The sequence below is a fragment of the Pseudonaja textilis genome, chromosome 5 (genome assembly GCF_049901715.1).
Source record: "Pseudonaja textilis isolate UNSWEBS1 chromosome 5, rPseTex1.2, whole genome shotgun sequence".
Classification (NCBI taxonomy): Eukaryota; Metazoa; Chordata; class Lepidosauria; order Squamata; family Elapidae; genus Pseudonaja; species Pseudonaja textilis.
The window spans coordinates 32488145-32513673 of record NC_141994.1 but is presented as its reverse complement, the minus strand read 5'-3'; the positions used below and the strand labels follow the sequence as shown (position 1 = coordinate 32513673).

At 35.2% G+C, this 25529-nt stretch overlaps 1 protein-coding gene across 2 annotated transcripts in view; it reads left to right on the top strand.

The window, feature by feature from the left end:
- Window positions 1-25529, top strand: part of PTPRB (protein tyrosine phosphatase receptor type B) — an 83169-nt gene that overhangs the window by 46634 nt on the left and 11006 nt on the right. For both annotated transcript variants that reach the window (XM_087934453.1, XM_026699534.2), the window contains 20 exons: window positions 387-653; window positions 3443-3706; window positions 5503-5766; window positions 7498-7761; window positions 9270-9533; window positions 10276-10545; window positions 12514-12777; window positions 14638-14901; window positions 15952-16233; window positions 17281-17559; window positions 18323-18472; window positions 18689-18932; window positions 20745-20851; window positions 22543-22642; window positions 23003-23083; window positions 23183-23200; window positions 23297-23378; window positions 23539-23629; window positions 23974-24050; window positions 24893-25027. In XM_087934453.1, coding sequence (XP_087790579.1) covers window positions 387-653; window positions 3443-3706; window positions 5503-5766; window positions 7498-7761; window positions 9270-9533; window positions 10276-10545; window positions 12514-12777; window positions 14638-14901; window positions 15952-16233; window positions 17281-17559; window positions 18323-18472; window positions 18689-18932; window positions 20745-20851; window positions 22543-22642; window positions 23003-23083; window positions 23183-23200; window positions 23297-23378; window positions 23539-23629; window positions 23974-24050; window positions 24893-25027 — 3767 coding nt within the window. The remainder of the gene's footprint in view (window positions 1-386; window positions 654-3442; window positions 3707-5502; window positions 5767-7497; window positions 7762-9269; window positions 9534-10275; window positions 10546-12513; window positions 12778-14637; window positions 14902-15951; window positions 16234-17280; window positions 17560-18322; window positions 18473-18688; window positions 18933-20744; window positions 20852-22542; window positions 22643-23002; window positions 23084-23182; window positions 23201-23296; window positions 23379-23538; window positions 23630-23973; window positions 24051-24892; window positions 25028-25529) is intronic.

Here is a 25529-nt window from a genome sequence, read left to right as displayed (position 1 = left end):
TTCATATTCTTGGCCACCAACTTGTATATATGATGGTTGCAATGACCCATGGTCATGCGATCAACTTTTGAGACCTTCTGACAAGCAATGGAAAAGCCAGATTCGTTTTAGAACCATGCTACTAATCAATTGCAGTGATTCACTTAACAGCTGCGACAAGAAATACTATAAAATGGGACAAAATTCACTTAACAAATGTCTCACTTAGCAACAGAAATTTTGGGCTCAATTGTGTTTGCAAGTCAAGGACTACCTGTATTTTACTAATTTATTGATACCAACCATGCTTTTAAGAACCTCTTTGTTGATTTCACTGGTATGATTTTGAACTTTTATGTAAATATAAACCATAATTTCATTCGTTAACCATAATGCTGATCTTTCAGTTCCAGCACAAGTGATGAGCTTAAATGTAGCAAACCAAGGAAAAACTAACAGTCTATTCACCAACTGGATAAGGCCAAAAGGAGATGTAGATTCATACCAAGTGTTGGTCATTCATGAAAATGTTGTCATAAAAAATGAGACAGTTCCCAGTGATACCAATAAATATCACTTCCAATCCTTAAAACCTGGAGGACTCTATTCAGTGGTTGTTACCACCATTAGTGGAGGAATATCTTCCAGACAAGTGATTGCTGAAGGAAGAACAGGTAGGTAGATAATGTATACATTTATTCATGAGTGAATATGTTAAAATGATTGTATCATGTCTGTCCTTCAGAGAGGAAATCAAATCAGCAATACTTTAAAATAGTGGTCAGGTGGCTTCCGACTTATTTGTCTGGGTAAAAGCTGCTTTATTGGACTTGAGTAGGAGACTAGCAAATCAAACAATGGCTGGAAAAGTGACTGGACTGGCAAATAAAAAAAAGGCAATGGAAATCAATTCCATATTGCTCCATATTTGAATCCGTTAAATCATCAGGAATAAATGTCAACTGAAATAATAGCGAGTTCTTGGAGACTAAAATATGCAATGGTGGTTGTGGAGGAAGTGACAATGATAACTGAAAATTCCCTCTTCTTAATGAAAAATATTCCTCAATTCTGCAATGTGCTAGAAGAGCCATCTCTAGTTTGGTGCCCAATAATCATGCTGACTTGGGGTTTAGGAACTGGCGATATGTCTTGTGACAGTTGGTTGAATAACATTTGAGAGGTTGTGGTTTGCTTTACAAGGCTAAGGAATCTGAAGCATCCTCAAACGGAGCATAGAGTGAGGTAAGAAAAAGAAAGCTTTATTTTTTTCTTGAAAGATAAAATAAAATGTGAGTATAATTACAGGTCAATAGCCAGTTTGATGTAGCAGTTAAGGTACTGGAGTAAAAACTGATACACTCTGAATTCTAGTTCTGCCTTAGGCATGAAGCCAGGCAGTGACCTTCAGCTAGTCACTTCTCAACCCTAAGAAATGGGCAGTAGCAAACGTCTTCTGAAATCTTGTCTTGAACACTGCAGGGATTTGTCCTGCCAGTCACCAGAAGTCAACATTGATTTCAAGGCAATCTCTCTTCCCACCCTCATGCCCCCCCCCCAAAAAAACCCCGATTAAATTATTTTTTCAGGTCTTCTGAAAATTCACCTGATCACACTAATTGAAACTGTTCTCTTTGGATTGACATTTTTCACTATTTTCAAATTAAAATAATGAAAGATTTGTTCATTGAGCTTTGTTCAAATTTGTATCCTGGATTTTCCAGTCTTCAACTTATGTGAAAAGGTGCCATCATGTACACACTCTTTCCTTTTAAGAATAATTTTTTAAAATGGATATTTCAGAAGAACATATAATGAATGCTATGAACATTTGACTTTTAAGAAAACTGGACAGTAGTCTGGTGAATTTCTTAATAGGTAGAATGCTTGAATTAATGGTGTTCAATTACAGAATCTTTAAAAAGCCTAAATTAGTAGAGTCAGGCATTTTGAGGATATATAATTTTATTATATGATTCAGATAATTATTGAAAGAAACTTGTAAAACAAATGGGAAAAGAATTAAACTTCATTCTTGGATAAAGTGTTCATAAGTCTTTCCACTAGAGGGCAGGCAACTTCAAAATTTATAAATGATGTATGTATCAATGTTTGCTCTGCAGCATTTTGTGAAAGTAAGGTATTTTGTTGCAGCACCTCCAAAAGTTTGTCTGATCATTTTGCTTTTGTATAGATGAGCAACTGTAAATAAGATTCCTTGTGTTTATTTGTGTGTGTGTGTTTTGTGTTAATTAATGTTTAGTTCCTAAGCTCTATATAAATTCCTTTTATCTGCAAGAATTGCTGATTCATTAATTGCTATTGTACTAGCAACCTAAGTGCAAAGTAACTTTTTTCTTCTGGGTGTCCAAAACATTTAGTTAAATTTGTAGAAAAGAATATTGTGAGTACCATAATCAGCATCAAGGCTACAGGGCTATTTTAGCCCCCATCCCAAGATTCCTTTAGGATGAACTAATTTCCCCCAGTCAACAGTGTCACATATAGGGAGAATGGAGGCTTAACCCTTCATTTCTACTGTATAATAGAAACAATATTTAGAGCAGAATAAGTCATCTCTGCTTTTTTTCTCTTTGTTTATTTTTCTTTTCCTTGTAGCCACACAGCAAAATATAGTGGGGTAGGAGGAATAAGCACCTCGTTTCCCTTCCTGGAGTAACAGTGATCTCATTGCAATTTTTTTTTAGTTCATTTTTTTTTCTCCATCACATTACTGGTTGGGGGGGAGGGGGGGACTCTGATGGACAGAGGGAGAATGAAATAGGGAGAAAGGCCACCACTTTTTATTTTCATTTTTCCACTCGGTGTCTGCTTCAGCCTCATCCTGCCATTCTAATGTGCCACCCCACAACAGATTATTTTCCCCTCAGGGAATTAATTCTCAGTAGAAAAAGACATAATCCCCCTGCTTTTGGTGTTCTAGATCAGGGGTGTCAAACTTGTGCCGTCACAATGTCGTCATGTGTTTATCACAACTTTTTCCCCCTTTGCTGAACCAGGCAAGGCCAGTGTGTGAGGCATCTGGTTTTGTGGGCCGCAAGTTTGACACCCCCGTTCTAGATGAAGGAAGCTCAATGCCTCCAGAAGAACAGTGGTACAGGTAGTCTGCAGCTTTCAATGACGGGACCAAAATTTCAGTTCCTAAGCAGCTGTTAAGCAAGCTGCACTCAATTTTATAACCTTTTTTCCACTGTTGTTGGGCAAATCACTGTTAAATGAATCATGAGGTCACTAAGTGAAAAAACTAACAATTAGCTTTGCATAAATTTTCTTGAATCGGAGTTCCACTTCAGGACTGGGATCTAAAAATACTTGTACAATAACCCATTTTTGTCATTTTTAGGTGTCACAAAATTCTCTGTTGTTATAAATGTGGACCTTATCGGGAAACTTTCTCTGAACACCTGGTAAACTGAGAACTTTCTGTTGCTTTGATGTGCAGTTCCTTCCAGTGTAAGTGGAGTCACGGTGAACAATTCAGGGCGGAGTGATTATTTGAGTGTTTCCTGGCTGCCAGCTGCAGGGGATGTGGACAGCTACATGGTGACGCTCTCTCATGGAGGTCAGACTGTTCATGTCCTCACCATTGCAAAATCCACCAGCGAGTGCTCCTTCAACACTCTCACACCGGGTCGTCTCTATGATGTGACAATAACAACCAAGAGTGGGAAATATGAAAACCAGTCTTTTGGTCAAGAGAGAACAGGTAAACAAGAGCTGAAGGAAGACATTTGGATGTATTCAGCTCTATTGTAAAAGCTTGTGGGTATGCATGCACACACACACACACACACACACACACACACACACACGTATTGTCTCTCCCTGAGCTGTGTGCTATATTACAGGGGTGTCAAACTGGTGGCCTGCGGGCCAGATGCATCACACGTAGGCCACACCCACCCTGGCTTTTCAAAGGCAAAAAAGCCACAATACGTTGTTATATGTCACATGACATGATCGAGTTTGACACCCGTGCTATATAATGTCACAAAAGGAACAAGCAACAAGCTTTTTTTTAAGTGAATGGCAAAATATCATTTGAACTGTCTGATTGTTAAATAGTTGAGTTACAGGAAAATTTTGTGAACAAAAATTGTTAAAGACCACTAGGAATTAAGAATAAATATGTATTTTCATTCAGAATATTATATTGGATACTAGAGTAGATGAAAACAAGACTTTTGCTTTTGAATGTTCTGTGTTATCATACTGTATACACTTCAGAATACATTTAATATTTTTTCTCATAAAAGAATGTAAAAACAATTAGTTGCACTATAGAACCAAAAGCTATTTGCTATTATAAGACAGAATATTAGTTTCTAAGAACAAATGAAAAAAGGCCAAAAATATACAACCACTTATTCTCCCATTTAGATCTGTGTGATATTGTGAAAGAAACGCTTGTAACTATATATTATTGTATGTTCTCCTGAAAGACTAGGTTCCAATCAACAGTTTACAGAAACAGATTCCAACGCTTAGTAAATAGAGTAAATTTTTAAGAACCCTGTGGTATTTAAAGTGTGCACCAAAACTGATTATGAATTTACTTTTTGAATCAGGGTCAGAAGTAGTGAGTAGCTGTGTTCTGGCCAGCTAATTAGTGGTGAGTTATGGGGGGGCAGGGAGGATAGATGGGACTCAGGTGGTGAGCAATTTTGTCCTGGCCAATTGGCTAGCAGTGTTGAGGTTGTGAATGATCTCTGGCCAGCTGACGTGGTGTCAATTTGGAGAAAAGCAGAACTCAGCCAGCATGAACATTATGACTGCTAAACTTAGGAAGCTGCAGTTAACCACCTGGTAGACATCCATGGACCACTGGTGTGATTCATGGATCATAATTTGAAAAGACTATTTCAGCAGCTTCATGAATGGTTATATTAAGCAGACAAATATAGTTGGGAATCAGTAAGAATGAAAGAAAGTTGAAATGCAATAATTGCTGGTTGCAATAATGTAATTAAAGCATAAATATATATGAACACCCCCCCACACACATGCATGTGTGTGTATGTGTAATTTCATATATTATTTATTACAATAAAATACACAGTGAATAATATATGGACTACAATCCCATAATTTTGATTTAGGCAACAACATATTACACAACTTTTGAAACTTGACACCTTATTTTATTCATTAATGCTGCAGCCCTGGGAAATAAGTCATTCATATAAACGATGATAAAAGTAGGATATTGCTCAGTTTTTACATATCCAAACAAATCATTTTGGCCTAGATAAGGAGACTCATTTGTAATGTTAGTAGCTCAATAATTACTTAGTACCAGATACTCATCAGCTACTATCTACACAGCACAAGACTATGTCTATCAGGATACACTTTATCTTATACAACAACGGGTAGGTCATAATGATTATTCTTTCCTTAGAGTTGACCTATACCAATTCCTTTCTCAAATTATTTTGAGTGTGTTTTGACATTCACTGTATCAGATATAACAGCACACTGAAGTATGTTTTATCTTTTCAGTTCCTTCAAATGTCCAGGGACTCACGGTGAGCAATTCTGCAAGAAGTGACTATTTAAAAGTATCCTGGCTACATGCCACTGGAGACTATGACAATTATGAAGTGATCATCAAGCACAACAATGATTTCATTCAAACAAAAAGTGTCCCCAAGGATGTCAATGAATGTATATTCACTAACCTGATTCCAGGAAGGCTTTACAGTGTAACTGTTTGCACTAGGAGTGGAAAATACGAAACTAGTGAAAGGGCCAATGGAAGGACAGGTAAGTGAATATTCAAGGCTGATGCAAATAAGTTTATTGTTTATATAGTTATATACTTTAAAATTAAAAACGCAATTTAAATATTACACTTCTGAACTGAGGACCTTATTAATTGGACTGATTATTAAGGACTGTTTTCCTATGTAAAGAAAGATCAACACCATAATTCAAGTGCCTGTCTCATAATTTGATAGTCATGGCCAGGAGCTAATAAATTAATAAGTTCTAGAATCAAGGTAATATGACTCAGGAACTGAGTAAATTCAGTAAACATGAGTAAACTCATGTGGTTGTTTGACCTTTGCAATGCCTTCACTTCCAAGATGAACAGTTGTATGACTTTAGCAACTAGGAGAATAAGTATGAACTTTCAATCTCCTGAAGAAACGTTGTTTTGTAAAGTAACGTTCTTCATTTCAAGAATGTCCTGGATCAGGTTTTCCCAAGCTGCTCTATCTATCAATTCTAGGACATAGAGATGGCACCCAGTTTGGAAAGATAGTTCTGAATACCTACAGAAATCTTACACTGGATTTAGTAAGGCTATGTTCAGTGAAAAATGCACCCAAATTAAAGATAAGATGTGTGTGCATGGATGCCTATGTACACCTATGATAAATAAGTTCTGGAAAGAAAAGGTAATATCGTCTCCCTTCGTACAGCATTTGCTATAAAAATATCTCTACACATTCTTAAGAGGCAAATGGAATCATAGCATGCTAGCTATCACCAGAATAGAGTGCTTAACACCTCATTCCTCTGACAGAATATTAGAACCTTTTTAACATTTTAAAAAGATAAGTTAAACATTTTGCTCTAAATAAGTTATATCATCTCATATATGAATGTCATGTCAAAAAAACATGATCATGTTATAAAAGATCTATCAATTGCTTTAGGTTACATAAATATTTCTATTAAGGTACAATGCAAGTAATTAAAATTCATGCTCACTCAAAAATATGTGTATTTCAAAATGATTGAAATGGTTTCTGAATGTATATACAGGTAGTCCTCAATTTATGACCACAATTGAGCCCACAATTTCATTTTCTAAATGAGACCGTTGTTAAGTGAGTTTTGCCTGATTTTATGATCTTTCTTGCCACAGTTGTTAAGTGAATCGGGCTTCCCCATTGACTTAGCTTGTGAGAAGGTTGCAAAAGGGGATCAAATGACTTTGAGACACTGCAACTGTCATAAATACGAGTCAGTTGCCAAGCATCTGCATTGTGATCACATAACCATGTGAACCAAGCTGCACACAGTAACTGTGAAAATAACTCACTTTTTTCAGTGCCCTTGTAACTTTGAATGGTCATCAAACAAAGTCTAGGACTACCTGTATTAGCCCAGTTATCATAGGCAACAAGAATGTGTGCAGCTGTCCATGGGTGAATGAACAGATTGGTGAAGAAAGGCCTCTGGGCCCTCTCCTGTACCAATCACATAATTCAAGTGGCTAAAGAAATGGCAATCTTTCCCTTTGCAAGAGCTTTCTTCCTCTTTCAGTTTAATGCTTTTAGGCTTTTAGTTCAGTTCAATAAAAAGATCCTTAATTATCCCCAGTAGGCTAATTATAATTTTTTATATAATAACTTCTTGATGGCTAATAATATTTGTGGTCTTATTTAAAAGCTGATTGAAATGAGTAAACTGCTCTTCAAGACTGGCTGTGTTTGTGTGTATGTGTATGTGTTACCTGACACTTTCCTTACCCTCATTCTTCAGTTCCAGAAGCAGTAAAAGAGTTGACTCTTAGTGACAGAAGCACTGAAGATTTATATATTACTTGGTCCAAAGCTGATGGAGATATTGATCAGTATGAGATCCAGCTTCTGTTCAATGACATGAAAGTTTTTCCACCTCATCACCTTGAAAATACTGTCGAATCATTCAAGTTTACCTCCCTCACTCCAGGACGCCTTTACAAAATTGTTGTCATGACAATCAGTGGTGAAGCACAGCGTTCTACTTTCATAGAAGGATTGACAGGTTAGGGGAAAAAAATATATCCAAAGACTTCTGAACTTGCCTCTGTTGGGTGGTGAAAGCATGCAGTATGATCTAGCACATCACAAGAAGGGAAATGCATTTTTAGTTTTGTATCTTCCTCCACATGTAAAATAGGGGATACAGTATGACTTAACATACAAAAACGGCATGCAAAAGGGGCTGTGTAGTATCATAGACTTGAATGGCTTTACAAAGAGATCGGAAAAGAACACTGCTTGGGGATTTACATTAGAAGAGAAGTATGTCTCCATCTTCTTTGTGTAGGCATCTAGAGGTATTTGCCTGAACAGTTTGAAAAAACAATGCTAGGCTAAAAAGGCCTCAGCCTGGTCCAACATGGTCAGTTCTTTAATTTAGAGCCAATTATTTTCATCTCCAGTGTAATATTTAGCATGTGTTCATTCCCATTCTAGAATTAAACCTGCATTGTGGAAATCTGGGAAGCAAGCAGTTGAGAAGGGAAGAATGAGTAGCCTTTGCTCGTATGCCCCTTTCTTATAATAAATTTTATATATACCTTTCCTTGTTAATGTGATTGGGGCAAACAAGCTTTAAAGATTTAAGTCTGTTCTTTCACACAATTTAACCCTTGTTTTGCTTGGCTGGTATTTTCTTGGGATTTTTCTTCCTATCTTTTTTCTATCTATATACTAATAAACTCTCATGTCTGTAACCTTTAAGTAGGCAACCCTGTATTTCATAGGGCAAAACTTTTTCAACTAAATTACTTCAAATGGATTATTTTGCAGAATGCACCCAAAATCCAGAATCTATTACTGCCATGGAATAGAAATTTGGCAAATTTTATAAAACATTTTATGACATAAACTTTATCATAAAATATTTCATGATACAATTTAAAAAATGTCATAAAACATTTCCTGTAGTCAATTGCTGATGTTTGACAGTGCTATACAGTTCAACATGGGCTACTTTTGAAACAGATATATTACTGAATTTTTAAGAACTTTTCTAGTACTTTAGAAGCTCTGCCTTTGTAAAAAGCACTGAAGAATCTGGAAAGGAAATATCTCAGAAACAATGATCCAACATGTCACAGGTTGTCTAGTAGAACCTAAAAATGAAAGTACACTCTTATCACAGAATTGTATTTGGAGTGGCAGGATTTAAAGTTCACAGCTTTGAACACAGCAGCTTTCCCATCCATGTCTATCACATCTACAAATTTAATTTGGCAGCCTGTTCAGAATCCAGGTTTTGAGTATTTATTCTTGGCATTTGCTCATCAATTTACTTTCTGCAAATTCACATTCAAGCATCTGCAATTTTTCTCCAAACTCTTTGGATCCCTGTCTGCCTCCAATTACAACCTCTCTTAATGTTTGTTTACAAAATTACAAAGCAGATGACTTTATTGTCTGATCCATTTACCTTTCTTTTATGTTTTCTGCAATTTTGAAAATATATGCTATATTAAGGAAACTTAAAGTAACTTTTTTTTCCATGTTGCCTTTTTGTCTCTTTAGTTCCAAGTGCAGTTAAAAATATTCATATTTCACCTGCCAGAATGATGAACAGCTTGAAAGTGAATTGGACCCCTGGAGGAGGAGATGTTGATTCTTATACTGTCACAATACTTCATCAGAATCACCCCCTTGGTGTCCAGACGGTTTCCAAACATGTATATGAGCACACTTTTAACAAACTAGAAGCAGGGGAGCAGTACATGGTTGTCGTACAGACCAAGAGCGGCTTCCTGCATAACAATTCAACTGCTGTTGGACGAACAAGTAAGACCCTTCCTGAAACCATTGGGGGCAAGCAATTAAGAAATCTTCACAATCCCTTCCTTGTCTCTGTGCATGTCTGCCCTCCTTTGGCAGGAACCTCTTTCACTCCATCCATTCAGTGACCTCCATGGTTGCCTAATGATTATAACTGGCAGTGCCAAGATTGCAATCATTTAGCAAAGCAGTCATGTAGGCATCTGATGTTACGATCATTTGCTCAATGATCAAAATTCCTGCCTCAACTGTGGCAGTAAGTCAAGGACTACCTGTAACAACTGAAAATTGAGAAAAATGGACAAGATAATAAAAGAGCATTGCTCAGTCGTAATAATATCATACGTGACTTTTTAAAAATGTACATAAAGAGAATCTTATTTATATTTGAAGCTAGAAAAGAATAGGGCAGGGGGAAGGTATATATAATATATAAAACAGGCCTCATAAAAGTAGTTGAAATTCTGATTAATATGTCTGCTGCAGGGAGATGTTGTTTTTCTTGGCATCAAAACACAGGGGCAACAATTTACCTAAGAATTTTACCAGATATGATTTATCCAATTCTCTTCATTTTACATTCCATTGTTTTGTTCTTATCTCCCCTGGATAGTCATGTTGTGGCAATTCAATAGCAAACATCAATTATTGTAAATAAGGTCAAAATGACCAAAAATTGAACTTGGAATTTTCAACTATATGGAAACACTACTCGTTTGAAATATTACCATTAAACAATTATTTCTAGTTCCTGCTTCTGTTCAGCAATTGCAAGCAGACAACGAATACAGCAGTTATTCATTGATGGTGACATGGAATGGTGCTCCTGGGGTATCTGAACGTTATGACATCCTTCTGTTGACTGAGCAAGGTGTCCTTCTACAGAACAAATCAGAACCAGCCACTGCTAAACAGCATAAATTTGAAGATTTAACACCAGGCAAAAAATATAGGATACAGATGTTCACTGTCAGCGGTGGTCTCTTCAGCAGCCGGGCAGAAACTGAAGGCCAAACAGGTACTTCAACACTTCTCCTAGGAAACAACAATCTGTTGCCAAAGATCTGTTCAACTTTAATTTTAGATTGCATTAGGAATATTTGTATTGTTCTTTGCTAATTGAATTGTTACTATTTTGGCTAATTTCTTAGCTATGGAAGCAATACATACATAAAATATGCCAGCGAATCTGCCAGTATTTCATCTGCCCAAATAATTTCTCATGTGAGATTTCAGTTAATTTTGAGTGGTCTATAAATGCTAGTAAATACCCATACCAGGTTTACCCTTGTTTATTTTTCTTGTTTATGAGAAGCCTCCATATAAACTAAAGATGTGTGAATATTTCAAGTTAGAAGTATTTTGTATTCAAAATGTTAAATATATTCTACTACAAATGGGATTTGAATTTTTCCAGGGACATAAAATTTGTATATATCAAATGGAAATTTTTCCTTTAATATGGAGTATAGATGGGTCTTTTTTTCTTTGCTGGCTTTCTTATTGGTTGGGTACACTGCTGTTTTTATAGTGTAGTCCTTATATATCAATCTCAATAATTAGCCCTTCCAGGAGAAAAAGCCCAGCATCATTACATAGTAAATAACAGTAAAATGGCCCAACTTACTTGATTTCTTATCTTATTTCTCTCTCCCTTACATGCACACATATATGCATATGGTTTGGTTTGGTTTGGCTTGGCTGTTGTTTTTTAATGGCAGCCATTGCCCTTGCTCTACTCTTTTTCCTGTAGTTGCGTCTTCTATCCTATTGCCAACTTATACAGTAATTTGAGTGTAGGTATGATAGTTGTATTTTTAATTTAGTTAGAAAGATGTATTAGAGAGCCAGCTTCGGTGGCCTAGAGGTGGAGCTCTCGCCTCACAATCAGGAGGCTATGATTTTGATCCTAGGTAGAGACTAATATCATCTCCTGCTCGAGCAAGGGGTTGGACTAGATGACCTCCAAGGTCCCTTCAAATTCTGTTATTCTATGTGAACTACAGCCAGGATTTCTCTTAGGAACAAATCACTTTTGTAGATGTGTTCTGGCTATAGTATGAATCCACTATCATTGGAATGGACCTTTTTCTTCTTCACTGACAGACATTTTAACTATGACCCAGAAATATGCGTGTATAACTGTCATGTGTCAAGTTTCAATGACAAAAGAAAAAGGAAAATAATTTCCTCTTAAATGTTTCAATAATTTTAAAATGACTATGTTTCTAAACTGCCATATCAAAGCCAACCTAAAAGAGTCCACACCACTTTCATGTTTTAACTTCACATCCATCAAATTTCACAAAGATGAACCAGCCATTTTCATTTTATGAACAGCTGAATGTTCAGGAAATAAGAGATGGAATATGCAAAATAGGTCCATCTTATATATATTTATGTTAAAGAATGTTTTGGTCCTTTGTATAAAAAAAATGACTTAAGCATGTATGTGTTGAAATTGCTGATAGAAAACCCATTATTTTAAATTGTGAGGTCCTTTGTGCTTTCTGGCCTTGATCGTTTTCTTGCAGATGTTTCATTACCCAAACTAGGTAACATTCTCAGTGCAGGTATTACCTAGTTTCAGTAATGAAACTTCTACAGGAAAGCAACCAAGCACAGAGACCACCAAGGATTTCTCATTTCAACCATGAAATATTATCCTCTAACAGTATTTTTGATTGTGCTAAGGTAGTACACGATGCCAACTGTTCTTTTTAGGTTTTACAAACCATCTTGATTATGGCTCAAGAATTACTATGGTGAATAATATATAAGTAAATGCGTCTGGGGACTATTTTCTAATCTATGCATGATTATGCAAATTTTATGATTAAATTTTCTTAGTTTGTAATAGCCAGGAGTAGATCAGATTATAATAGCATTTTTTCCAGTTAATTTTATAAAAGGCAACATATGGATATTTAATGTGTCGATACAGTTTTTTAGATTATTCAGACAGCACTCTCTTTTCTGATTTCAGCTCCTGCAGCTGTCACAAATCTGAAAGTTACAGAACGTACCACTGGACGCTTGTCATTCAACTGGACTACTTCTCTGGGAGAATTTGATAAATACGATATTTTTTTGTATAATCCAGACACATCTCTTCAGGATAGAAATTCAGGAAACCAGAATCTCCAAAAGTATTCCTTCCAGAATTTGGTGCAAGGCAGACTGTACAAAATTGTGATTGTTACTCACAGTGGCAAGCTTACTAAAGAAGCGTTCATTTTTGCGAGAACAGGTAAAACTTTCATGAGCTAATCTATCTACAGAAAAATGGACTCTGAATACATCTGTTGGTTAACTGAACTGTGAAAAGCTATTATTTAAAGACCTGCTAGTATCACAGTTGCTGTAGTTCTTCCTACCTGTTTTACAACTTTACAGAGAATGGGAAAGTTCAGATATCATAATTAAACTATGGTTTAGTGAGGTATAAACAAACTTAGGCTCCACTTAGACTCCCACATTTCTTGTTTATATCTTACTATAATATTTCTTATGTTTCTTTTTACTGCCCATTTAGAAGTTGTTTAGAAACTTCACACTTTACTTTTGATTAATCAAAGTTTTCTTTATCATGTATAATTAAATTAACATTACTTTAAACTAGCATGGTCTATAAAACACAAATGAACATTTGCTTGTTGCAAATAAAATATAACTTACCTTTGCCAGAAAAAAATCTACAAACCAAAATTAATTAAAACAGAAATAAAACTTATGAAGACTTCTTAGTCATCAGATCATCAAAATGAGTGAAAGTCCCTGAGCTTAAATTAAAATGCCTTGCTGTATCACAAATTTGTGTGACAATCCAGTAGGATAGTACAATTCTACTTGGGGTTGAGCCTGTTTAAAGCAGCCAATCAGAAGTAATAACTCTAAGGACTTTGTGAATTCAAAAGATTTTATATTTAGACTTACTTAAAATAACTTTATTGTCACTTTGAATCGGCATACATTAAAATGAAATTTTGTTGCATACAGCTCTCAAAGGGTCACCACCTCCAATATATACTACATAAACATGACAAAATAAATAAATAAAAATAAATATGAAATTATACATACCCACGTATATTTTATGACACAGAGAAACAACACAGTCTAGTCCAGATGTATACATGTACATAGTGAGAAAACGAATCCTGAGAGTTTACCAGACGGATGGCATAGGGAACAAAACTGTTACAGAATCTGGTAGTCCTGCTAGAAATACTTTGAAACCTCCTCCCAAAGGGCAACAACAGAAACAGACCATAAAGTGGGTGTGTGGAGTCTCTAACAATGCTTTGAACTCTAAACACATAGCACTTATAAGGAGTATCCTGAATGCAGTGGTGCGATTCAACTGGTGTAACAACTGGTTCCGTAAGCATGTGCACACAGCATTTTAAAAAGCCCATTTTCAGCTATAATACCTACCTTCTACTGCAGCCCCTGTGAATAAAACAGCTGAGGGGCAGCAAACTGTTCTGCCACGCAAATCAGCTGTGCTCTAAACAAAAAAAGCACAGGGAACAGCAGGGGCAGGTGGGCAGGGCCAAATGCTCACCAGAATTACCAGTTCTTCTGAACCTGTCCAAACCTGTAGAATCCCACCCCTGCCTTAATGACAGGAAGGGAGCTTCCTATAATCTTCTCAGTTGTCCTTGCCACTTTCTGTATGGACTTTCTATCTGAGTGACTGCTGTCACCAAACCAAACAATGATGCAGTTTGTTAAAACACTCTATTGTGCCTTTGTGAAAACTGGCCAGGACAGAAGAAGAGGTGTAGAGGTGATCAACAGTATTAAGTATCTACACCTCCTTATCCGATGCAGGAAATACAGACAGTGGTTTGCACGCTTCTCTAAGGATGAGGTATGGAGAAACAGTTCAGATTATTAGTTATCTGCACCCACAGATACTTAATACTGTAGACCACCTCTACAACTGCATCCTTGATACTGAATGGAGTATGACTCTGCTGGATTTTTCTAAAATTTACAATGATCTCCTTTGTTTTATTAATGTTACTTTTATTTATTTAATATTCAGAAGTACAAATTAGTGGCTGGTATAAATGCTGAGCGTTCTCTATTGTCTTCTGTTTAGACCCAGCTCCAGTTAGCAATCTCAAAGGATGCAATAGAAATATGACCAATAGCCTATGGTTTACTTGGAACCCAGCAGCAGGAGATGTTGATTATTATGAATTACATCTTTATAACACAAATGGCACACAGAAGGAAGCACAGCGTGGAAAAGATCTGGCAGAGTGGCATTTCCAGGGTTTAGTTCCTGGTAGAAAATATACTCTAGTTGTGGTTACCTATAGTGGTGAGCTTTTTAATTCAGCTAATACAGAGGGACGAACAGGTAAATAACAATCCTGTCTTTCTTTTATGTTATTGGAGACATATAATCAAATTTGGCATGTAGTCTTTGTTTCTTAATGTCTGCACCATGAAATGTTTTTATAAGTGCTTTATAATCTAAGTCTAACCATCTTTTTCCTCAGAATAATGTTCTGTTGCATTCAGTGGAACTTTCCTCCAAGTAAATAATGTATGGATTACCAGATCATAGGTACAGCTTTGAACAAACATATATGGTTTTAAAACAAATACAAGTTTCACTGATGTTTTCACAGTGAACCATGTCTGGTTCAAATGCATAAGGAACTGAAAGATAGCTCTAATAAAATGTATGCAATTTATTTCACCAGTTCATATAATCAGAGATATGTGTAATCTACAATCCTACACAAAAATAAAGGAATTGGAAATCAGCATACTGAGAATCCAATATTGTGAGATTAAAAAGCAAAATACTAATATTTAGATAAAATTGAAAGTGAAATAGATAAAATCTGACTACATGTTTCAACTTTGAACCAAACCCAAGCCTTAAGTGGATCTTCGAGTGATTTTGCTTAATATTCACTATATTTGGTGTGGCTGGAAGAAAAGAAAGAATTTGGTTATGGGCTGTAGATAGAAAAAAAATCCAGACAAAATTGGACAGAGACTTTGCATAATGTTGGCTGTTCCATTCTCATTGCCTCCTCCATTTCCAGTTATGTAATTTACAACATTATTAAGGAACTAAAAAAAATTCAAAAAGGGATTTTCTGCTTGTTTTCTCTGATTTGTTTTAATTTAAATTTTATGATTTGTTATTTCCTAAATAGAATCCATTTAATGGGTTTCCTTCAGTCAAATTTCTAGATCAGGGGTTTCCAAACTTGGTTACTTTAAGATTTGAGGACTTCAACCCCTAGAATTCCTCAGCATGGGAGGTCTTCTGGGAGTTGAAGTCCACAAGTCTTTAAAGTAGCCAAGTTTGGAGACTTCTGTTCTAGAATTATGATCTTAAGTGTACTACCTACTCAAATATGACTGTGTTTTTCTGTTTTTCTATCTTAAGTGCCAATCCCTCCCAGTACTGTGTCATTTGCTGATGTGACCAACACCTCTTTATCCATCGCATGGCTGGGCCCTCCTGATTGGACAGACTATGATGATTTTGAGTTGCAGTGGACCCCAAAAGATGCCCTCACAGTCTTCAATCCTTATATTAGCAGCAAATCAAAAGACCGCATCTTGAATGGCCTCTACCCAGGGAGGCTCTATCACTTCAGTATCAAGACAGTTAGTGGTCCAGTTCGGAAGACTTACAGTAAACCCCTTCTTGGAACTGTGAGAACAAGTAAGAACTGGCAAGATCTTTTTTGAATTGAATCAGGACGCTGCTAAGAAAACTTGGTAGATTACATTTATATCAAAAAGCAGCATAAACCATTGTTGCAGATTCAAAACCTTTTGGTAATGCCATTACCATGTTGCTGATTTCCTGGATTTTTATTTTTCTTATTGCATTATTACCTCAGCTGGAAGGACTAATGAAAAAATTACCTATGATACCAGTTTACTTACCTTCTTTCCCAAGACCTTGTCCTTCCTAGTGAATCTTTCACTTCTCCTCTGACCAGTCTCATTTCCTCTTATCCTTAGCAGCAATTTTATGATGCTGGGTAGGTGTCCTCTCCCTCCCCACGCCCGCTTGCCTCAATTTCCAGTGATCATTTTTCCAGCTGGCCAAAGGAAGACAGCATCCAGCTCCTGTTCTTGTTTTCTCCTTGCTGTATTTGTTTTTAGTGGCAAAGGGGAAAGCGTCTGAAAAAAAAAAACAATCCTGGGAACTGGGCAAGGTGGGAGTTCCCATCAGCGGGAAACTTCCCTTTCTCTTAGTAGCAGTAACTCTTCAAAATTCAGCTTCCCACCCCCACAGAAGGCATCCAACAATGTGTAAAACCATCAAGACCCTTTAGAGCAGGGGTGTCCAACCTTGACAACTTTAAGACTTGTGGACTTGTTGGACACCCCTGCTTCAGAGTGAAGTTTTTAAATACATTAATCAATATGCCATATAGAAGTATTGTAAATCTCAACTCAGTGCAAACTAAGTCTTAGGGTGTTTATTATACATTTCCTGTAAAGTTCTAATGCTTATCATTCATCACTTAAATTACTGCAATTTTAAATGATTTATTAAATTATGGTTAACTCTGGAAACTTAGCAATAATGAATTAATCATCTAGAGTTTGCTATTCCTCCAACATAAAATTCCAGCAACCTCATTTTTTTTGATGGTGCTATACCCTAAATCAATAAATCTCTTTGATAAGACCAGTACTTGACATAAGTATAAATATCAATGCATAATCTTGATTTTGTTTCTTCTTCTTTTCAAAGGGCCAGAGAAAATACAAAATTTACATTGTCGGCCACAGAACTCGACTGCCATCGCGTGCTCCTGGATCCCTCCTGACTCTGACTTTGATGGATATAGCATTGAATGCAAGAAAATGGATACGGAGGAGATCGAGTTCTCTAGGATCATAGAGAAAGAAAGATCTGTATACAACATCATGACCCTTGTTCCCCACACAAAATACTCAGTGTCTATCAAAGTGCAATCAGCTGACATGACCAGTGAGATGGTAACAGACAATAGCATCACTATGATAGATCGTAAGTTACTTCTGAATGCACACACAAAGCTTAATGAAGGAGAATGTATAGCAGGGGTAGGGCAAGAAGGCCTCCAATGTGTGATAAACGACATGAATGCCAAAATGTATTGCTTTGCTGTCTTCGAAGCATTTTGCAGTGATTTTTCTAATTTTTATTTCTTATTGTTACTTTTTAAAATAATTCATCTGATGAGCTTTTGGAGCTAACAGAGCAAATACCATAATGGCCAAGTAAATTCCATTACATTTGTTTTAGAGGGAAAGAAAGGACTTGTGGGATGGAAGATACTGCCACAGATATCTGACTCTCCAGAGGTAAAGTCTGAGTTAGGAATGTTAAAGATTTCACTCGGTTCTCATTTTGAAGTGTGCTTCAGCTAATATGCAAACTGGATTGCAATTATTATAACTACACTTCCTTCAATTTGCAATGAAGTTCTCAGCTTAAAATATGTGCCAAAGTATATTTTTCTAAATATATTTCATTATAATGAAAAGCATTTCTGAACATAAATGTTTCATAGATACTTTTCTTTAGGATAAAATGTCATTAGAAACAGTTATTTTGTATGAAAAATTACATTCAAGACTGTGAAATTGCACAGATGCAATGTGTGGCTTAGCATAAAAACGAATGAGGTAATAGCTAAGCACAGTTTATGAAATGGAAACTTACAAAATTAATTTGGTTAATTTTGTTTTTGCAATTTTGGCACAATATAGTGGATGGCATTTATAACAGCACTCTCATTCCTGTTTAGGCCCTCCTCAACCAGCTGCATATATTCGAGTGAATAAAAAGGATGCAATTATTACCAAATCCACTATCCACTTCTCCTTCAATTGCAGTTGGTTCAGTGATACCAATGGAGCTGTGAAGTATTTTACAGTGGTTGTGAGAGAGACTGATGGTATGTTTTCATAGAAAATAGCCTGCATTAATATGCTGCCTTTGACACCGTCTTCTACCACTGATTGGTAAAATATTACTATGATTTTATGAGTGATTCAACTCTAAGCTACTATTTAAATCCCAAAGCAAAATCCCAGAGTTATTCTTTAGAAGTCATATTACATAATATTTAGCCTCTTTCTTCCTGTCTCTCCCAACCCCCATCCTTTTCTAGGCAGTGAAAGAATGAAGCCAGAAGAGCTTCACCCTTTACCCTCTTACTTGGAATATAAACACAATAATTCCATCCAGATCTATCAGACAGATTACTTTGCAAGTAAATGTTCAGAAAGCCCAGAGAGCATTTCAAAGAGTTTTGATATTAAGCTTGGAGCAGAAATGGAAAATCTGGGAGGAAAGTGTGTTGCAAATCAGCAGAAATATTGTGATGGACCATTAAAACCCAGGACTGCCTATAGGTGAGAATCACTGTAGTGATTAGGCCATGAAATACAGTGCATTATCTGCATTATCCTTTCTAGACATACTTTCATCACTGTAAATAAACAGAATCTCTTGCACCACTTGATGTTATTGTTGTAATAGCTTTTCCGTGGTCTGTCACATGGATCAATGCTATATCATGTTTGATAATTTTGCAGTTATTAAACAAAGAAATAGTGTGAATTAAGAAGGTAACTAAACATCATCAACAGTATACCAGTGTTCAGAATAATTAAATGTCATATTAATTCATCAGTAATCTCTATGTGTTCAGAGGGGCTAACTCTTTGAAGTTAAATAAACCTTTTAGGAATCAAGAGTAGATGTATGTATGTATGTATGTATGTATGTATGTATGTATGTATGTATGTATATGAAAGGTCTGCAGGAGTTCAAACTTAGTTCTAAAAATACTGAGTGCTTAATTAAATGTGTATATGAAAGCCTTTTGTGATAATATTTTGCACTTTTCCTTAGAGATTATCAATCTTGATCAATATGAAACCACTCTTAGAATTCTAGTTACATAATTTATAACTAGAAAATACAAATTGTTGGTGTTTTTATCCAACTAAACTCCTATCCTATGGGGGCGGGGTGTTTCTCTCTTAAATTCAGGCAAGTATATCAGTTGCATAAAGGCATTGTGCATTAAATGATGTTGGTCATGTTTTAATTTAAGGTGTAGGCATGTTTTATTAAGAAACATAATGATGTTGTATGTCCTAATTCTTGACTGAGCATGGATATTAAACAAAAGGCTATTAACTAGAGTCTACTTAACATTATGATGCTTTGCAAAATCTGATACACTCTTGCTGTGCCAACAAACAAGAAATTAGGGCAAGTGTGCCAGATCCTTTGCCAATCTAATATTAATCCATATTGAGTGTTTTAGAAACAGAAGGCTGCAAGAATTGTTCTCTCATTCCCTCTGTCTCTCCCCTCCTCCCTCCCTCCCTCTCTCTCTCTCTTTGCATGTGTGTGTATGTACATATGTATGTTTATACATATATATGTGTGTGTGTAAATCTTACAGAGCCAGCTATGACTAATATTAAAAATAATGATACAAAATAAAATTTCTGAATAATAAAATATTTAATTGGATGCTATTTTGTTATTAATTACTCTCATAATTGTAAATTTATGAATATATTTCTATTCTACAGATCTTTATATAACAGAATAGATGCTTCTGGCTAGATTCAGAAGTCTTTCTGACCTTTCATGTCTGCGTATCCTGCAAAATAAACAGGAAATATTCTTAGAACTATACAAACGAACAGAGGAAAATTCTAATTATGAATATTCAATTTTTCAATATTGCACTAACTGAAATTCAAAGCTACTTGTAGTTTGCTTTATAAATGCAAAAATGCCTAATCTGGGCACTACGCTAAGCAAACCACTTGATACAAAACTTGAAGCAAAGACAGAAAACAATATGGCTTGAGTTCCATGTCCATGTCAATTTCCATGAAAGTTAGGGATGTAAAAGATAGACAGACAGACAGACAGACAGACAGACAGACAGACTCTTAAACTCCTATAGTTTTCAGTACAGTGCTAGGGTAGGAAAACTATGGACTTCCAAATGTTGCTCAACTACAACTTCTAGTAATGGCCATGCTAAATAGGACCTGTGGCCCAACACCAACAACCTTCCTTCTTCTATTCTAATACAGCAGTAATTTCTATGATAACATCTGCACCTCTATCAAATAGTGCTGTGATTATAACTACCTGGGAGTTTCAATACTAGAACTTCTTGTTTTTCTTTCTAGAATCAGTATCCGGGCTTTTACTCAACTTTTTAGAGAAGATCTTAAGGAAGTCCAGAAGCCCTTGTTCACAGATACATATTTTTCTTTGCCAATTGTGACTGAGTCAGGTTGGTTTCCTTCCTATCTTTCAAATTCTGACTATAAATGAAAATGATATAATTAATTTAGTAATCATGTTACTATATTATGTAATTATTATTCTCTAGAGGAGGTAATGGTTCCTTAAGAGCCACTCTTGATTCCTTGAGTGATGATTATAGGTCAATCCCTAGCTTCATTTGGTTGAGAAAAATAAGATTGAAGAAGGTGAATTTTAAGATTATCTACACGAAAAGCATTAGTAGTTTGACAATGACTTTTCTGAATTGTCTTTAAGAGGCAGCATTCCATAAAGTCACCTTGTGATCATTGGATATATTCTGTGTTTGCCAATAAGAAGCAATTAAACTTGTGTTCAAGTGTTTACAAGCATTGAAAGATGTGGAGTTGATAATTTTAACATCTACTGTCTTTACAGAATGGAATATATTTGAGATTCAGTTCTGCTCCCAACTGAGATGCATTTGTCATTTAGAGTAAATCTCAATATTTTAATCTATATTCAGTCCATAAATGTATTGTCTATTGTCATTAGAGGGGGAATAAGGGATAGTTTGGTGTATATGTCTAGCTCCAAGTCCCTAGTAAATTTTTCCAATATTTACATATAGGTTACTGAAATTATATAAGTATTTGGATAGAGATTTTAAAGACCTGAAAGGCCAACTAAAAAATCATGGGCATATACACATTACTATCTGACAGATGTCTTAAAAGAATACAATTATTGCAGGTATCAAAAGTCACTGTAATATCAACAGAACTAACACATGAAGTAATGGGAAAGGAAAATACCTCTGAATGTGCCTTACCAATTTAAGAATTGTAATTTTCAGTCTAAAAGTTAGAAAAAATACTGTTCTATACTCATTATATAAATGGTGAATGCATTTGAAATAATGAGAATTTGATCATTTTGTACATTTAATTAAACATTTGAGAACAAAATAATACAATAAAATGTTGCTTTGTTAATTGTTCTCCTTATAATACTTATGAACATGTATAATAGAAAACTGATAAAATAGTATTTTATTATTTATGTTAACTATTGTGGCTTAGAAAAATGGTAAACAAAGCCTTTTTAGCTTGTTCAACAAATAAACTTCTTTAAAAAACTTGTACTTAGTAGTTTGCATGAAGTAAGTCAAAAGAAGTTACCCTTACAGATAGTTTCGCTTAATGAGTTAATGAGCTCAAAGTTACAACAGACCTCAAAAAATCCACTTATAACCTTCCTCAAAGTTACAAGAGATGCATCCCAACCCTTCCATGGTCACATGAGTGCATTTCAGCCAGTTAGCAACCAGTTTGCATTTACAACTGATTGTAACCCCCATTGGTCACATGACCATAATATGCATATAAATATAGCTATTTTCTGGCAGAAAATTAAAAGAAAACCCTGCCCATTGGATATGATTGATTTGCTTAAGGACATATGACTCATGTAACAACCATAGGATTTGCTAAATAGCCACAACAACTCACTTAATGACCATCATAAAAACAGTTGAAAAACTGAGTGATGACCCATTTAACGATGGTAACAACTTATGACACAAATTCCATGCTCAGAAGTCAAGTATTACCTAACTATGTAAATGCATGCAATTGTTGTTCATTATATCATATGACAAAGGATTATGAATAGACTCTATGTGTTATTTCTCTTTTTTATCTCATACAATTATTTCAGAGTCTTCATTTGGAGTTGTAGAAGGCATGAGCACTGGTTTATTTTTAATAATTATGGTTATGGCTATTACTGGATTGCTTGTTTGCAGACGAAAAATAAAGTGAGTTGAAATTTATATTTCATTCTTTCCTGTGTCAAAGGTAGCTTTACTTTCCCAATAATTACAGTAGTAATTTCCAAACTCTACATGTATTTAAATCAGGATATATGGACAAATATTCACTTAATTATTTGGTGGCATAAGTCAATTCATAAGTCAGAGTCAATTCCATAATGTGAAGATGAGATGAATCATGTTCAAGGCTGCAGTGAAACAGAGGATTTTGATGTTAGAAAGTTCCATTTGTTTTCATTGCTCTTGCAATGAAATTACAAAAGAAAGCCCCTTTCCTGGTCAAACAAAATAATATTGATTCTTCTAAGCATTTGGTATAATCCTGAACAAATTATTGTATTACAGAAGTGGCCATGAAAGAGCAACAGCAAAACTAAGCATTCGTATGGATAGGCCATCAGTTCATTTGAATTTGGGACAAAAAGGGTAAGGTTGACTATTTTGCATTTAGCCTACCACATGGACAGTATCTTTACTTAATCACCAGCTGACCTGTTATTTTTTTCTTTTCCAAACATCTTAAAGGAGCCGGAAGACATCCAGGTAAGAGTCAATAGCAAGTCACTTAAGAACTTTTTTTTCATTAATTCTTTGATTCTTACCTTGCTGACAGATTTTTCTCTTCTTTGAATGTTTTAGCCTAATAAAAGTAAATCAGTTTGAAATGCATTTCACCAAACTTCAGGCAGATTCAAACTACCTCCTATCTAAAGAATATGAGGTAAGGACCATGGAGAATGCAAAAAAAAAAAATGCAACCATGTTCTATTCCCATTTAGCCTTGGCTAGCAAATGTTGTATTATAAAAGGCACATGTTAATGCATGTAATTTATTTATTCAATTTCTATATAATCTATTTTCATCTCCTTTATTTATATAGGATCTAAAGGATGTGGGTCGAAACCAATCATGTGACATAGCACTTTTGCCAGAGAACCGAGGGAAGAACCGATATAATAATATATTACCCTGTAAGTTATAATGTTGAATGTGAGCCATTAATTCTTTTCTATTTGTGTATTTTTTCACCAAGAACAAGCAACATCTTACTACTAGAATTCACTTATAATTGAAAATAGTATTTTATTTTTTATATTTTACAAAGTATGTGGATCATTTAATATCTTAGGTGGAAGGTATGATTTTACTTCTAGTTAATACAATCTAAACTTGATTTTTAATGTGTCTAGATGAAGGACATTAATGTTGATTGGATAGTAAATATTTCTATTTCTGTGGTAAAGGAAAGTAAAGGAAATTAATAACTGTATATAATGATTCATATTTTTATTATAATAATAAACCCTTCTTATAGATGACACAACAAGAGTGAAACTTTCCAATGTAGATGATGACCCATGTTCTGACTATATCAATGCAAGCTACATCCCAGTAAGTGATCTATATTTCCTTTATACGGATTCTTTAAAAAAGGATACTATTTTTTCATCCAAAGAGAAGTTCTTATAACTCTAAAGTCTTCCTGTCCATGACTTCCAATCAGTCAAATTCTACGTAGGGTGCATAGGGATTCACAAAACTAGTTTCCATAAAATGGAAATTCCATTACCACTAAAGGCCACATACTGAACATGTTTTTTTCAGATGTAGCTACTTTTAATCTTTAGAAGTAGATACAGCAGATTATTAGAGATAGCACCACTGTTTGAGGATATATTTCATTCAGAAAACACATAGATGCTATGAATTAAAAGGCAAGATGATGTGGCGTTTGCAATAAAGGACAACAAATTGTCATATGAGTATTCTTATGTAGCTTCTATAATCTATAATTACTTGAGTCGGTGATAAGTGTTGGAAGTGATGGTGGGAATTAGAGTCCAAAAGTATCTTAGTTATGTAGGTTTAAAATGATATATACAGAATAGGAGCATTTTAGAAACCATGAAATTGGAAGAAGAGAAATTTAATCTAGCTGAAACATTTTCCTCTGGAAAATAGGATTGTCTTTGTTCATAATATTGTCCAGGTTTTGACTCTGTTGTTATTTTGGTTTTTGTGTATTGTTGTATGATTGATCCTGACTAATAAAAAGATGAAGTTGCTTCTTTGAGACAAAGTAATCTTAATAGTTCTTTTCATCCTGATGACTGCATGGATATTCCCTCTCCATATCTGAAGTGTGAATACTGTGTTTTAAAACAAAGAGTAGGGAAAGTTATCTCTGGTTACTATGGCACTATCTGAACTAATCATAGCCTTTGAATCAACAGGGCAATAATTTCCGTAGGGAATACATTGCAACTCAAGGACCTTTGCCTGGCACAAAGGATGATTTCTGGAAAATGGCATGGGAACAGAATGTTCATAATGTTGTCATGGTAACCCAGTGTGTTGAGAAGGGCCGGGTGAGTGGTTTTCTTACTTGTTAATTACTTCACAAAAAGATTATATCATCTAGCACTGATAAAATGCCAATGATAGCATCCATGACAGAACTTGTTGCAAATCACAGTGTAGTAGAAGCTTTACAATTTATGCAAAAAAGACACACATAAGAAATCCATTTAGCTGTTTGGCTTGGGATCATTATTTATAGCCTTTTCACAAGGTTTTTAGACCATTACCCAAGCTAATGGAGGCATATTCCATGTGAAAAGAAGGTAAAGCTTGATAGAGGGGTCCTAGTATTCAGTGGTATCAAATATTCACACACCACTAATGCACAGGATCCTTGTTTCCATAAAATTCTACATACACATGATAAATTACACCCAAATATTGCATGAGTGAATTTTCTCACAGAAACATCTACCTATGGAATGGGACAAAGAAATGATATGAATTGGTTTGCATTTTACCAAACCCCAGTTGAATTGGTGTTGGAGTGTTGGAAGATCTTATAGACAA